This window comes from Bos indicus x Bos taurus, chromosome 4 (genome assembly GCF_003369695.1).
Source record: "Bos indicus x Bos taurus breed Angus x Brahman F1 hybrid chromosome 4, Bos_hybrid_MaternalHap_v2.0, whole genome shotgun sequence".
NCBI lineage: Eukaryota > Metazoa > Chordata > Mammalia > Artiodactyla > Bovidae > Bos > Bos indicus x Bos taurus.
This window is the reverse complement of record NC_040079.1, coordinates 7,236,089-7,251,669: the sequence shown is the minus strand read 5'-3', so window position 1 is coordinate 7,251,669 and position 15,581 is coordinate 7,236,089. Positions and strand designations below refer to the sequence as shown.

Here is a 15,581-nt window from a genome sequence, read left to right as displayed (position 1 = left end):
GAGGAGCCCGGGGAAGGTGGCGCGCGGGGCGTCGGGGGGTGGGGTGGGGGAGGAGGTGAGGAGTTGGGGGGAGAGGAGGGGGGCCTGCTCGGGGGAGGGGAGCTAGCGTCTGGGCTGCGGTCTTTGAATCGCGAGGCCCCGCCAGGAGTGTGTGTGCGTTCGCTGCGTTCCGGCGGCATTGGGGATGGAGTCCCCCGACTGTCGGTCGGTGGGGTCTGTCTGGCAGGCTCCGGCCCTGTCCAGCTCTCCAGCGGATCCCGCTCGGACCCACCCCGACTCGTACCCGCTCCCCCTCCCCCCACCCCATGGTCCTCGGGGCCTCGAGGTGAGCCCGAAGGAGACCAGGCGTGGGCCCCGGTGCCTGCGAAGAACTTGACCTTCGGAGTGGAAATGGGGGTCAGGGCTTCCAACTAGGTCACCTGGGACAAGGCAGGGCTGGTAGGGGGAGGAGGTTCAGGGGTGTGGCCGGAGTCGCTTGGTGTGAAGGCCTGAAGAAGCCAGGGCATCATCCAGGGGAGCCTCTGCCTCCCGGGGGCGGGGCGGGGGGGGGCGGGTACTCCCCTGGGCGTGATGGGCCGGAGCCTCCTGGCCGGCTGGAGGGATGCCCTCAACCCTCAGAGGACCCCGCCCTGGGCTGTGATGTTTCTCTAAAGCCTTGCCACTGGGACACCACCCCAGTCCCTGAAAGCTCCCCATATCCCATCCTCCTCCATCCAAACTGTGGGCTGGTTCTTCCAGGCCTCCCTCCCTAACCTCCTTCTCCAGTCTCTTCAGGTTCCCTAGAGCAGGGCATGGGGAGGGAGGTTGGCTCTTGGAGCAAAGAGCAGGCTCCCCTGACTGTACCCCCCCATCACTCGGAGGGGATCCTAGGGGACAGAGAGGCACGGTGAGCCACAGGGCCACACCAGTGTTTCTTGATGTCTAGGATGATGGAGACAGGGACAGGGTACCTGGAGGAGCGCAGGGTTCCTCGGGGTCAGCTGTGAAGGGCCCTTCTACCTTCCCTTCTGGATGCGCTGCTTCAGCCAGCAGGGCCGGGCCTGCTCTCTAGACTGCAGGATGGCCCTGGGAACAGAGCACACGGCCCGTGTGCCTGTGCAAGGCCAGAGCACCCGCGTGAGTCCTTGTAACACCTGCAGCAGAGTGTGAGGGCGTGAGGTGCCGGAGGGTGTGTCCAGGTATGCATGTGTGAAAGCTGGGGACAGCTGGGTGTCCAGGTCCTGACCTGGGACCTTTCCAGAGACCCCATCCAGGAGCTCCTGGAGAGATTCACTGCATTCCCTTTTGGCCCAGAAGAATGCCTGGCACGGCTCTGGTTCCTGACAGCCACCTCCTCCTCCCACCACCACACACACACACCCCCACAGGTGCAGTGATTGTGGGGGATGTTTGGAGTCAGGCACATCAGGCTTGGGGGCTGGAGGGTTATGGGATACCAGGCCCAAGGCACTTTCTGGCCTGGGTGTCCTGGGAGCTGGTAACCGGTAACCAGGATGTAACCAGGATCCCCCTGGGGACCAGTAACCAGGATGTAACCAGGATTCCCCTGGGGAGCGAGCTGCTGCTGGCTTCTAACCGGATGCTCCAGATTATTCCATCCGGTTGCCTGGCCCCCAGGGCTGGGAGAGCTGTCTCCAGGGCCCCTCTGCCTCCTGCAGTCCCCCCTTCCTACCCCAAACACTCTTCCTTGAGGCTGGCTGTCATTGCCCTGTCTGAGCTTCCTGGTTCTGGATCCCATGAATCCTAGGGGACCAGGGTGGACCCAGCTGGCCACACGTCATCACCCTCACTAAGAAGTCAGACCTTACAGAGGGACCCCTGGCCCCAAACAGTCCAACCACCCTGGAAACCCCATTCCTTCTGCTCACCGACCCTCGTTTCTGGAGTGCCTGGTTTGTGGGGTTGCGGGGGCAGGAGATACAGAAAAGGGACAGGGGAGAGGCTCAGATACTCTGGACTTGAGGGCCGGAAGGCGGTGGCCTTGTGACTCAACCCTGGAGTGGGTTCATGGCTCCCCTTGAGAATCTAATAGAAGTTGTGGAACTGTCATCAGAAAAGCACTCACACACACAATTTCAAAGTATTCATGGAGCCCCTGTCCCACCCGCCATGATTTCCTGGAGGCCCTGAGGTTTTTACTAGTAAGGAAACTGAGGCCCAGAAAGAGTGTGGTTTGTCCATGTCCACAGTAGTTGGTGGTAGGGCTTGAGAGTGTGGGCTATCAGAGGCCCAGAGTATCTGGCTGTGGCCCCTCATTACACACACAGACACACACACACACACACGTGGATCCCCTTATTACACACACACACACACCAGGAAGGGCACTGTTTCCAGGGAGTGTGGGCTCTCGGAGGCCCAGAGTTTCACACATACACACACATACCCCCCAGGAAGGGCACTGTTTCCAGGGAGTGTGGGCTCTCGGAGGCCCAGAGTTTCACACACACACACACATACCCCCCAGGAAGGGCACTGTTTCCAGGGAGTGTGGGCTATTGGAGGCCCAGAGTGTCACACACATACACACACACACACACACCCCCCCCCAGGAAGGGCACTGTTTCTAGGGAGAGTTGGCATTGGAGGGGACCATGCCATGTGTAGGCAGGTCCAATGTGTTTCTGGGCAGCTGGTGCTCTGGGGCACAGGGCTGAGATAAAGCCTGCCCAGTCTCCCAGGCCTCGCCCTCACTGCCTCAGGCTGCCTTGGACCCTCGAGGCCAGGCTGCAGCAGCCACCAGCTTGTGGGGGGCCGGGGAGCCCTGGCCTGGCCTCTCTGCATCCCTGCCGCAGCACGGCCTCCACAGAGCCTCAGAGCCCCCCGACAGGTGACCGGGGGTCACCATGCTGCTCCCTGCCCTCCTCTTCGGGGCGGCATGGGCACTGGCTAATGGGTAAGGAGCCCACCTCAGGGCCTTCTCCTCCCGCCCCGAGATTAGGACCTTCTGGGGTGGCCAGACTCCCTCCTCATCTCCCTCAGCCAGCTTAAGTCAGCCTCCTCTTCGGTAAACTCTCCCAGGGAGTGGGGTCGCGGGACAGGGCCTCTCGGGCAGAGGGGGACGGTGGTCGCAGCTGTTGGTCCTCGTCCGTGGGCAGGCGGTGGTGTGAGCAGACAGAGACCGTCCTGGTGGAGGAGGAAGTCACCCCCCGTCAGGAGGACCTGGTGCCCTGTGCCAGCCTCCAGCATTACCAGCGCCGGGGCTGGCGGCTGGACCTGACCTGGAGTGGCCGTGCGGGGCTCTGTGCCATCTACAAGTGAGCGACGAGGAGCCCGCTGGGCTGGCGAGAGCAGTGGGGTGACCTCCTGAGAGTGGGGGAGGACTGGGGGGTGGCCTGGTGATGCAGGCATTTGGCAAGCAGGTCCGGGGTGGACTCAAGGGGGGCCAAATTGGGGAATGGGGTGGTGGATGAGTGGGCACATCCATGGGCAGTGCCGGGCAGGGTCAAGATGCCTGCTGCCTCTGCCTACCCCTCAGTCTGCCTTCCTGAGATCATTCTCGCTTTGGAAATTGACACCAAGAATGGAAAATTACACATTAAAGCCTCTTAGAGAGCAGGTGACCAGAGGCAATGTCCCAGGCCATTCCCAGGGATGGGGCTGAATGCTGCCATCTTGTTCCCTCCCCCTGCTCCATGGACCCAGACCGCCAGAGACCCGGCCTGCTGCCTGGAACCGGACAGTGAGGGCCTGCTGCCCAGGCTGGGGGGGCACCCACTGCACCCTAGGTAAGCACCCAGGATCAGCCCAGATCCGGGGTTTCCTGGAGGCAGCAGGCTGCCTGGGGAGGGAAGCCGGGTCCAGGCGGAATATCTGGGTCCACCCCATTCTCTCTTTCCATCCACCGCAGCCCTTGCAGAGGCCAGCCCTGAGGGCCACTGCTTTGCCACCTGGCTGTGCAACCTGGGGGCAGGCTCAGTGAATGCGTCTGCAGGAAGTCTGGAGGAGTGCTGTGCCCAACCCTGGGGACACAGCTGGCGGGATGGCCGTTCCCAGACCTGCCACAGCTGCTCCAACCACAGTCGACTGGGTGGGTCCGCAGAGTTCCAGCCTGCGTGAAAAGCACAGCCCCAGCCAGGACCCTGTCCCCGACAGGCACCCCACTTAGAATTCTTGAGCTCTGGATCCCTCTGTGGAGCCCACTGCCCTCTTTGCTCAGAAAAGCCGCCCGCCACTTTTGGTCACCGTTGGTAACCGCGCACTGACCACCTCCACGCCGCTTCCTGCGCTCAGAGGTCACCGTTGGTGTATCTCCCCCAGGCAGCACACCCTCCCCAGCCATCCTGCAGCCCCTGGCGGGGGCTGTGGCCCAGCTCTGGAGCCAGCGCCAGCGTCCCTCGGCCACCTGCGCCACCTGGTCCGGCTTCCACTATCGCACCTTCGATGGACGCCACTTCCACTTCCTGGGCCGCTGCACCTACCTGCTGGCGGGTGCGGCTGATGCCACCTGGGCCGTCCACCTCCAGCCCATGGGGCATTGTCCCCAGCCTGGGCACTGTCAGCTGGTGAGGAGGGAGATGGATCCGGACAGAGAGAGGGAGCTGGACACAGGAGGAGGAGGGCCACTGACCTTGACACTTCCTTGACGTGTCACCCGCCCCCTCGCCCCCGCAGGCCCGGGTAATGATGGGACCAGAGGAGGTGCTGATCCGGGGTGAAAACGTCACTGTGAACGGGCGGCTGGTACCCGAGGGGGCGTCTCAGCTGCTCCCTGGTAAGGCGGGTGGGCACCAGGAGGTGGCCCAGGGCCCCATTCACTTCTCTGGAACAGTCTGTCTATCCGCAGGGCGTGGGTCAGAGGGCAGCTGAAGTTGGGCAGCTGGGTGGGCGCCTGCAGCCTCCCAACACCCCCACAGCTGTTGGGAGTCAGCATTTGGAGATGAGGGAGCCTGCTGAGATGCCAGGAGGTCGTGGTCCTCATCCCCTACCCCAGCAACCCGCCCCCTCACAGGGTGACCTGGGGAAACTCCCTCTACTCACCCCCACACCCAGGCCTCAGAGGCGGGGCTTTTATGCTGCTAGATGGGTCAGGCTCCTCCCAGAATTCTGTCTTGCCTCTGGTCTGGGGAGTGAGGTAGGGGTGTGTGTGTGTGTGTGTTGTAGTTTACCTGTAGTTTATTCTCAAGAGTGCATCCATAGTGTTCATGAACTTCTCAAAAGAGGTCTGTGATGGGAAACCAGTGGCTTCTGCTTTAAAGGGTGTAGGGTGCAGAACTCTCTAGGATAGTGAGAAGCCCTTTTCTCCTTCCCAGGGCAGTCTGAGCCCTGGTGTGATGGTGGGAGGGGTGGGGCTGTGACTCCCCACTTCTCCTGCCCAGGGCTCAGCCTGCAGTGGCAAGGGGACTGGCTGGTGCTGTCGGGAGGCCTGGGGGTCGTTGTGCGGCTGGACCGGTCCAGTTCCGTCTCCATTTCTGTGGACCAGGAGCTCCAGGGACAGACTCAAGGCCTCTGTGGGGTCTACAACGGCCAGCCTGAGGGTGAGTGGGGGTGAGGCTTGGTTGCTGCTGTGGGAAGGAAGGGGAGACAGGAGTCCCCAGACACAGCCGCTCTGCCTCAACCTCCCCCAGATGACTTCCTAGAGCCTGGCAGGGGACTGGCTGCGTTAGCTGCCACCTTTGGGAATTCCTGGAGACTCCCAGACTCAGAGGTGAGACTGCAGTGCTGGGTTCCCTCGCTTTCTGCCTGCTCACCCACCTGGTCACCAACAAGCTTTGGTTCACTAGCTAGTTATCTAACCTCCTCCCTGTGGGTTCACAGTGATCCTGGCCCCCCACATCCACTTGGGCTTGCCACTCTGCTGCCCTCCACAGTCCCAGGATGTCTGGGCTGGTGGCCATGAGGGTGGGGTCTTGAACCAGCTGCCAGGGCAATGGCCATTTTCCTGATGTCCTGGTTAATATCCCTCATCCTCGCTCCTTGGCCTGACTCCCATTGTCCCTAGCTTGGGTGTCTGGATGCGGTGGAGGCAGCTCAAGGCTGTGAGGACCCCCTGAGGGGCACAGAGACGGGCACGGAGGCTGGCCAGCTTCGGGCTGAAGCCCAGGATGTGTGCCACCAGCTGCTGGAAGGCCCATTCAGAGAATGTCACACCCAGGTATGGATGGGGGTGGAGGTGGCATCAGGCATTAGAGAGGTGACGAGTGCTAGGGTGGTGCCAAACGGGGCCCCTGGTCCTGCCACCAAATTGCTTTGGGGCATGGGTCAGGGCACCCCGCCCCACTTGCCTTGATTTGATCTCTGGGAGATGAGATGGCCCCAATATGTTATCTCTAAGGTCCTTTGCAGCGTTCACATTTTTGATCGTAAAACAAAGGTGTTTGAGAAGCAAAAGGAGGGAGGCGCTGGATGCTGGTTGCTGAAGGGCTGTCTTGTCTTGGCAGGTGCCCCCTGCAGAGTACCACGAGGCCTGCCTCTTCGCCTACTGTGCTGGGGCCCCAGCGGGCAGTGGGCGGGCAGAGCGGCTGGAGGCTGTGTGCGCCACCCTGGCCAGCTACGCCCAGGACTGTGCGGCTAGGCGCATCGCGGTGCGCTGGAGGAAGCCGGGCTTCTGCGGTAGGGCGGCTGCCTGCCCGTCTCTGCCCAGCCTCTGGCCTCCCCTCTCTGTGGAATCCGGGGATTGACCGAGGGCCCTCGCGTGGCTCCTTTTTCCCTGGGGTGGGGTTCCGCCACTGGGCTCTGGCCGGAGGCGGGGAACTCCTTGGGTCTTACAGCCCACTCCTATACCCCGCAGAGCGCCTGTGTCCGGGGGGCCAGCTGTACTCCGACTGCGCCTCGGCCTGCCCGCCCAGCTGCTCGGCAGTGGGGGAGGGAAGCGAATGGAGCTGCGGGGAAGAATGCGTGAGCGGCTGCGAGTGCCCGCCGGGTCTCTTCTGGGACGGCGCCCTGTGCGTGCCCGCCGCCCGCTGCCCCTGCTACCGCCGACGCCGGCGCTACGAGCCCGGGGACACCGTGCGCCAGCTCTGCAACCCGTGGTGGGTGCGCGGGCCTGGCGGGCCCCTTCGCGGGGGGCTGAAGGGCTACCCGTAGGTCACTTCTGATTCCTCTCTTATGCCATCTGCTCTGCAACCTGCCTCCGTTTTGGAGGAGCCTCCCTCGCAAGTGACCTGTGACCTCTCAAGTTATAATTGACTGTCCTGCTTAAAAACCCAGCGGTCGACCTCCATCAGCAGACCTCTAGTCCTAACGGGAGGGAAGGGAGCGCCGGGGGAGGGAGGGGAAACCAGAGTGTTGGGGGGGTGGGGGTGGGAGGGAGTCTCCAGCTCGGTACCACCCCCACTCCCGAACCCCGGCGGCGCGGACCCTGAGCGCGGTCTCTCCGCCCCTGCGCCCGCAGCGAGTGCAGGGACGGCCGCTGGCTCTGCGCGCAGGCGCCGTGCGCCGCCGAGTGCGCGGTAGGCGGGGACGGGCATTACGTCACCTTCGATGGGCGGAGCTTCTCCTTCCGCGGCCGCGCCGGTTGCCGCTTCATCCTGGTGCAGGTGTGCCGCGCGGGCAGACGGCGGGAGCGGAAGCGGGGGGTCGTGCCAGAGTCCTAGGGGCCCTCGTAGGGGTGCTGGTGGGGGTGGGGGAGAGCAGTGACTGTAAGGAAACCGCTGAATAAACGAGACAGCCGTCCGGGGAGACTCTGAGACGGCCCGGCTCCGGCGGGAAGATGGCAGCCGTGCACACCCTCGAGCCTGCCCTCCGGGTTCTCGCCGCCGCCTCAGGTTCCCGTGGAAGTCTCTCTGTCGGCGCCGCCGCAGGCCGGGGGCGCCACGCAGAACCCACCCGCACAGCCCTTTTCTCACAGATGGGACGGCTGGGCTTGTCACACACGCTCCTTCCTGCAAAACGACCCCGGGGGCGGGCGAGGGGCGCAAATAAAGAAGGGTCCGCCTTCGTCCCCAGCCCTCCTCCCCCGGTAAAGTGAGGTGACTTCCCAGGTTCCGACCCGGCACCTTCTTACACACGTGGACACAAACAGGGGCTCCTGCGACGCTCTCATACGTGTGCACCCTTGAGGGCACTCAGAGACGTGAGCATATGTCCCCACAGGGAGGGAGGGGGAGGAGGCATGTTGCCCGAACCTGTGCATGCGCGCGCGCACGCGCGCACACACACACTTCCACATGTGCACGTGCTTACACACACAGTCACACACTTCCACATGTGCACGTGCGAGTCACACATGCCACAGTCACACATCCCAGCCCTTGGTGAGGGTTAAGCCCCTCACCTCATAGAATGTGGCTGGCTGGCAAGCGGTCAGCACAGTTCTGTGGGAGCTGTCCGGGGTGTGGGCTATGGGTGTCCAGTAAAACAGGAGAGGCCCAGGAGGGACCCTCCCGCACCATCCCCACCACGTTCCTCACCATCTGTCCAGGACTTTGCCAAGCGGCAGCTGCTGATTGTACTGGAACACGGGGACTGTGACGCTGGGAGCTGCCTCCATGCCATCTCTGTCTCCCTGGGGGACACCCTCGTCCAGCTCAGGGACTCAGGTAGCCCCAGCTCTCAGGGTTCCTGCCTTCCAGGCCTTCCGCACCCAACAGCCCTCCGGAGTGGCCTCCTTCCAGCTCCCCTCTCCCCGTGGACTCCGCTTCTCTCCAGCACTTTCTGGCCACACTGCCCTGTGGTTCCTGAACCCAAATTCTCCAGCTATACTCCCACAACCGAGGTCACTGTCTCAGCTTTCCCCTCACTCTACCATCTTCTGCCTGCCCCATCTCAGGGGAAAATACAGTTCAAAGGGTTCTGAAGGAGCTGAAAGGCTTCACGGTATACCTAGTCCAGGCAGGCCCTTCCCAGCTCCTCCTGCACACTGACTCCAAGGGCAAAGGCCAAGTGGGTGCCAAGTGTCCCATGGGGGTTGCTCAGGTGGGATGGGTGACTTCCCAGGGGTCACTTTGGTTCCCCTTGCTCAGGGTGAGCGGCCCACTGAGACAGAGCTCCCCACCTCCTACCCTGGGTCCTTCCCTTTCTTAACAGCCCCATCCCGAAATGTGCCTTCCCTCCACCTCATCGGCCTAGCCCAGCCCTTTGTAGGTGGCCCTCTCCTCCTATTCCAGGAGTTGTGCTGGTCGACGGTCAGGATGTGGCCTTGCCCTGGAGTGCAGCTGGGGGCCTCAGTGTCTCCCGGGCCTCTTCCTCTTTCCTGCTGCTGCGCTGGCCTGGTGCCCGCATCCTCTGGGGAGTGTCTGACCCTGCAGCCTACATCACCCTGGACCCCCACCACGCCCACCAGGTGTGCCCAGAGGGTGGATGAGTGGCTGGGCCCGGCTGCTGTGGGCCTGGGTTTGACTGTCCTGTGCCCACTCCTGCGGCCCAGGTGCAGGGTCTGTGTGGCACCTTCACCCGGAATCAGCAGGATGACTTCCTGACCCCTGCTGGCGATGTGGAGACTAGTATCACCGCCTTTGCTAGCAAGTTCCAGGTGGCAGGCGGGGGAACGTGCTCCTTGGAGGCCAGCACTCCGCTTTCCCCCTGCAGCACCCACACTGAGCGCCAGGTTTTCGCGGAGGTAGCCTGTGCCATCCTGCATGGCCCAACCTTCCAGGTAGCCAGCTTGGGGGCACTCGTCCTGTTTGCCCCTGTAAGATGGGATCAATACCTACCCTGCCATCCTTCTGGGCTGCTGGGAGGGCCTCGCTCTGAGCCATGCTGAGCACCAGGAGGTGGCAGTGGGGAATCCATAGGAAGGAGCTGACCCATTTCCTTGTCTCCCTCCAAGGAGTGCCACGGGCTGGTGGACAGGGAGCCGTTCCACCTGCGCTGCTTGGCAGCTGTGTGTGGCTGCACCCCTGGCCGGGACTGCCTGTGTCCCGTGCTTGCGGCCTATGCTCGGCGCTGTGCCCAGGAGGGTGCCCTGCCTTCCTGGAGAAACCAGACCTTCTGCCGTGAGTCTGCTCAGCCAGCTAGCTGCACCCTTACTGCATCCTTCCAGCACAGGGGGATCCAGGGGCTTTGCAGCAGGGGAGGGTCCCAGAAGGATCTCTGACCTCTGCAGATTGCTGGCTTTGCTTTCTTTGGAGGCAAGGGGACAGAGCAGCCCTTGACCTGCATGTGTCTCTGTGCCCAGCTGTCCTGTGTCCTGGTGGCCAGGAGTACCAGGAGTGCGCCCCAGCATGCGGTCGCAACTGCGGGGAGCCTGAAGACTGTGGGGAGCTGGACAACTGTGTGGCCGGCTGTAATTGCCCCCTAGGGCTGCTGTGGGACCCCGAGGGCCAGTGTGTGCCCCCCAACTTGTGCCCCTGCCAGCTTGGGGCCCATCGCTATGCCCCTGGCAGTGCTACTATGAAGGACTGCAACCACTGGTGAGAGCGGAGACCTGTGGGGGGAAGCAAAGAGCTTGGGGGTGAAAAGGTGGAGCTTAGAGAAACAGGGTGACAGATGTGGGGAGGATGGCATGCCCATCAGAGCACTGATAACATCCCTCAGTTGTGGAGCACTTTAGGGCTTATAAAGCACTTTTATGTACATTACCTTATTTACTCTTACTTCTTGTGTGTGTGCTAAGTTGCTTCAGTCGTGGGATTCTATGGACTGTAGCCCTCCAGGGTCCTCTGTCCATGGGATTCTCCAGGCAAGAGTGCTGGAATGGATTGCCATGCCCTCCTCCAGAGGATCTTCCCCACCCAGAGATCAAACCTGTGGTCTCCTGCAGTTTCTTTGCCTGCTGAGCCACCAGGGAAGCCCAATACCCTAATAAAGTAGGAAGTAGAAGAATTGTTGCCATTTTGCAGATGAGAAAACTGAGGTGCAGATAGGCTAAACAGCTTGCAGAGTCACAGAGCTTGTTAATGACTAAGGACAGAACCCAGGTCTCTGAATTCCAGTTGAGTGTGGTCCAGAGGCTCCTCTAAGAGTTAGGACATAAAGAGAAGTTGCAGATCTACAGACACTGTGCCAGAGTCCAGGGTTTGGTGGGTGAGACTTCAGTGAAACCCTTCTCCCACCCGTACTGGGAGTAGGGTTGTTCAGTATCTTGGCCCCTCCCCAAAGCCCAGAGAATGGCCCCTATTGGTGTTGGGGCAGGCTGGCAGTGTGTAATCCCAGGTGTGGCCAGGTGCTTGTCACACTTCTTGTGCTTGGGGCAACTGGGGTTGGGGGTGAGACATTCAGGTATCCAGCATCGGAGCTGGACCTTCCCACAAGGTTAGGGGCTCTGGACCCCCTGGGATCCTTAGGCTGTCCCAGGGCAGGTCAGGGGCCTGGAAGTGAGGTCTTTTCCTTGCCTCCCAACTTTCGGCAGTGTCTGCCAGGAGAGGGGCCTCTGGAACTGCACTGCTCACCACTGTGCTCCGCCCCGGACCTTCTGCCCCCGTGAGCTTGTCTATGTCCCTGGAGCCTGCCTCCTCACCTGTGACAGCCTTGATGCCGACCGCACCTGCCCCCCAGGCAGCCCGGGGGGCTGTGTCTGCCCCCCAGGCACCGTGCTGCTGGTATGTCTGGGAGGGGCTCCGCTAGCCAGTGCCCTGCCCTGGTCCCTGGCTGGGTGTAACTGGCAGGGAGGGGGCACCAGGCAGTCCTCCATGGAGCCCTTTGTCCCTGGCCTCTGCTAGGAGGAACGCTGCGTGCCTCCTGAGCTCTGTCCCTGCCGTCATGGCGGCCAGTGGTACCTGCCCAATGCTACAATCCAGGAGGACTGCAACCTGTGGTATATAGGCCCCGCCCTGTGACCTGTGACCCTGTGACCTAGTGACCCCTGGCTGGGGGTTGGGATGATGGGTGGGGCGGGATATCCAGACAGGCCTGGACAGTGGAAGCTCCCAGCATCTCTCTGACCTGAGGGTTTGTCTGGCGTTGCCTGGAATCCGGACTGCTGCCTCTCTGGCATTCAGCCCATTGCCCCCCGACCCTCTGCAATGGGTCCTGGTCTTCCTGATGGTTTCCTCTCCCCTGTTGCCCACAGCGTGTGCCAGGGTCAGCAGTGGCACTGCACGGGCCAGCGGTGCGATGGACGGTGCCGGGCGTCAGGCGCCCCTCACTATGTGACGTTCGACGGGCTGGCCCTCACCTTCCCCGGGGCCTGCGAGTACCTGCTGGTGCGAGAGGCCAGTGGCCAGTTCATGGTCTCCGCCCAAAACCTGCCGTGCGGAGCCAGTGGCCTCACCTGCACCAAGGCGCTGACTGTGCGGCTGCAGGGCACCGTTGTGCACATGCTCAGAGGTGGCTGTGACATTGAAGGATGACGTGGGCCAGGGAGGAGGGCCTCCACCCGGGTGGCATCACAGCTCTGCGGGAACAGCTGAGGCCTGGGGTTTCACACATCTCCCCACTGCTAGCCATCAGTCCCGGGGTGGGGAGCTGGTGACTCTTCTCTTGGTTGGGAATCCTGATTCTGGAAGGCTCCAGGAAATTAAAGCCCAGAGAGGTCTAACGATTTGCTCCAAGTCACATGGCTGGAGAAGCAAAGGAAAGGCTGGAGGGGAGGGAGGCTGGGAGGGCCTCATGGGGATCTCGGAGCCCCTGGACCCTGAGGCCGGGCCTGAATGCCTCTGCTCCCCCACAGGCAGGGCAGTGATGGTGAATGGGGTGAGTGTGACGCCCCCCAAGGTCTACTCAGGCCCCGGGCTGAGCCTGCACACCGCCGGCCTCTTCCTGCTTCTCAGCACCCGCCTGGGCCTCACCTTGCTCTGGGATGGAGGTCAGCACCCCATCCCCCAGTCATCTGACCCATGCCCTGCAGCTCCCCCCCTACCCTGAAAGTCTTCCTCTTGTGCACATCTGATCGGAGTCTCCAAATTACGCTTTCATCATTACGTCTTTCTGCCTTATGAAAGCAATACCTCCTCGCCAAAAGAAACAGTTGGAAAAAAACCAGCAAGTTTTAGAGAGAAGAAATAAAAAGAAATCTCCTAACAGCCCACCACCCAAACCCAAGCAGTGGGTGATTTAGAAGTAACTTGTTACTGAGAAATCAAAGGAAATCCAAACAGCCCCTGGTGTGGGAAAAGTCATCTGCAGTGAGGCCTCTGGGACTGGAGGGTGTCACAGTCTGTCCTGGACTCGGGAATCCCGCCCTCTGGAGATTTTCCTTACCCCACCTCCAACCTGAGTTTAGTTAAGAAAGTAGGCTCTCACTTCCTGCCCTGAGTCCCCCATAGGTAGGTCTCATGTCTGTCACCGCCAAGCATCTGCCCCAAATGTGAGGGAGCCAGCTCCCCCACTGAGGGGTTGGTACCTTTGTCAGATGGTCAAACCAGCCCACATAATATATGTGTCTAGGTCTTCTCCCCACTCCTTGTAGCTCAGTTAGTAAAGAATCTGATTGCAATGTAGGAGATCCGGGTTCGATTCGTGGGTCAGGAAGATCCTCTGGAGAAGGGCATGGCAACCCACTCCAGTATTCTTGCCTGGAGCATCCCATGGACAGAGGAGCCTGGTGGACTGCAGTCCATGAGGGTCGCAAGAGTCAGACACGACTGAGCGACTAAAGCACCACCACCAGCAGGTCTTCTCCCCACTCCCAGCCCTGAAGAAGGCCCCCAGATCCATCTCCAGAGCCCCCCTGCCACACTCTCTGTCCAGGCACCCGGGTCCTGGTGCAGCTGTCCCCCCAGCTCCGCGGCAGGGTGGCTGGCCTGTGTGGAGACTTCGATGGAGATGCCAGTAACGACCTTCGGAGCCGCCAGGGGGTCCTGGAGCCCACAGCTGAACTGGCCGCCCACTCCTGGCGCCTCGGTCCTCTCTGCCCAGAGCCAGGGGACCTGCCACACCCCTGTGCAGTGAGGATGGCTGGAGAGGGGGGGAGGGTGGAAGGGGGCAGCTGCTGGAACCCGGGGTGGGGGGTGGTTCCAGAGGTGGGGTGCTGTGGAGGGGTCTGGCTGGTCCACAGGGGCATCCCTGCAGGTGAATGCCCACCGGGCTGGCTGGGCCCGCGCCCGCTGCGGGGTGGTGCTGCAGCCGCTCTTTGCCCGGTGCCACGTGGAGGTGCCCCCGCAGCAGCACTACGAGCAGTGTGTGTATGATGCCTGCGGGTGAGAGGGGCAGGCCTGGGGACCCAGGGTGGGTGTGGGTGTGTCAGCAGGGGAGTGGCAGGGGGGCTGACCGCTCCCTCCCACAGCTGCGATTCGGGGGGCGACTGTGAGTGTCTCTGCTCGGCCATTGCCACCTATGCAGATGAGTGTGCCCGGCACGGGATCCACGTGCGCTGGCGCAGCCAGGAGCTCTGCCGTAAGTGTGCCCAGCCCTCGGTCCTCGATACCCCATCTCACCACCTGCTCAGCTCCTTTGGGGATACTTCTGGCCTGAGAGCCATTCATTCATTCATTCATTCCTGGAGTGCTTACTATGAGCCAGACGCTGTCCTAGATGAACCAAACATGCTGAGATCACTGCTCTGTTGCAAATAGCCTTGGCAGGCACCCAGCAAGACATCCACACCATTCATACACCTAGGTGCCCTCCACGGGCCTCACTTTGGGCTGGCTTGCCCACTGCTGTTGCTTCCTGGGGCCCTCGCCCCATGGTGACACAGGCCTCTCTCCTCCACACCCAGCTCTGCAGTGTGAGAGGGGCCAGGTGTATGAGGCCTGTGGCCCCACGTGCCCCGCCACCTGCCACGACCACCGTCCTGAGCCTGGGTGGCCCTGCCGGGCCGTCGCCTGTGTGGAGGGCTGCTTCTGCCCTGAGGGGACTCTGTTGCATGGTGTGTAGGGTCAGAGTGGGCAGAGGGGAGGGGGCTCTGGGTAGGGGGGTGCAGAGGGGCCACAAGGCCGTGGTGATGGGGTGCCCCTTTGGCTGGAGCCCTGCCGTCTTTGCCCTCAGGAGGTGTCTGCTTGGAGCCGGCTGCCTGCCCCTGCGAGTGGGGGGGCAGCTTCTTCCCACCGGGCACGGTGCTGCAGAAGGACTGTGGCAACAACTGGTGAGCAGGGGCGGGGGGGTGCCCCTGTGCCCTGGGCTGCCCAAGCCCAGTGCTGCCGCTGATCCCCGGACGCCCTGTCCTCAGCACGTGTCGGGAAAGTCAGTGGCTTTGTGGGGACGATGGCGGCCGCTGTGTGGAGCCCGGGCCTGGTTGTGCGGAGGGAGAGACCCCATGCCGCGAGAGCGGGCACTGTGTGCCCCACGGGTGGCTCTGTGACAACCAGGATGACTGTGGCGATGGCTCAGACGAGGAGGGTGAGTGTCCTAGGTGGCACTTGTCACTACAAGTGGTGGGTCAGGCCTCCGATGGAAGCACGAGTCCTAGGGCTGCTTCCTAAGCTGCGGGTCCAGTTGCCAGCCGCTTGTGGGCAGGGTTCAACCCTGGTTTCTGATGTTGGGGCTTCTCTGGGGGCCTCTGTGGGTGTCCTGAGCCTGCTGGCCCTCTCTGCCCCAGGCTGTGCCACCCCGGTCTGTGGCGAGGGGCAGGTGTCTTGCAGCTCCGGCCGCTGCCTGCCCCTGGTCCTGCTCTGTGATGGGCAGGACGACTGTGGAGACGGGATGGATGAGCAGGGCTGCCCGTGCCCCCAGGACTCGCTGACCTGTGCCGACGGGCACTGCCTGCCCCCGGCCCGGCTCTGTGACGGGCACCCCGACTGTCCGGATGGTGCTGACGAGGAGTCTTGCCTGGGTTAGTGGTCCCTATCCCGGGCTCCAGCCCACGAGGCATCTGTCTCGTG

At 62.4% G+C, this 15,581-nt stretch overlaps 1 protein-coding gene across 1 annotated transcript in view; it reads left to right on the top strand.

The window, feature by feature from the left end:
* Positions 1–94: 94 nt before the first annotated feature.
* The window catches only part of SSPO (SCO-spondin), a 54,234-nt gene continuing 38,747 nt past the window's right edge, over positions 95–15,581 (top strand). Inside the window, 28 exon segments of the mRNA XM_027538681.1 lie at positions 95–2,896; positions 3,099–3,257; positions 3,646–3,728; positions 3,851–4,030; positions 4,261–4,505; positions 4,615–4,714; positions 5,319–5,477; positions 5,568–5,647; positions 5,942–6,094; positions 6,381–6,552; positions 6,731–6,971; positions 7,334–7,478; positions 8,363–8,480; positions 9,048–9,223; positions 9,308–9,535; positions 9,710–9,875; positions 10,058–10,292; positions 11,231–11,420; positions 11,541–11,635; positions 11,891–12,147; positions 12,491–12,625; positions 13,510–13,706; positions 13,831–13,958; positions 14,045–14,154; positions 14,480–14,629; positions 14,749–14,845; positions 14,930–15,099; positions 15,299–15,532. Of these exon segments, the coding sequence (XP_027394482.1) occupies positions 2,847–2,896; positions 3,099–3,257; positions 3,646–3,728; positions 3,851–4,030; positions 4,261–4,505; positions 4,615–4,714; positions 5,319–5,477; positions 5,568–5,647; positions 5,942–6,094; positions 6,381–6,552; positions 6,731–6,971; positions 7,334–7,478; positions 8,363–8,480; positions 9,048–9,223; positions 9,308–9,535; positions 9,710–9,875; positions 10,058–10,292; positions 11,231–11,420; positions 11,541–11,635; positions 11,891–12,147; positions 12,491–12,625; positions 13,510–13,706; positions 13,831–13,958; positions 14,045–14,154; positions 14,480–14,629; positions 14,749–14,845; positions 14,930–15,099; positions 15,299–15,532 (4,453 nt within the window). The 5' untranslated portion in view covers positions 95–2,846.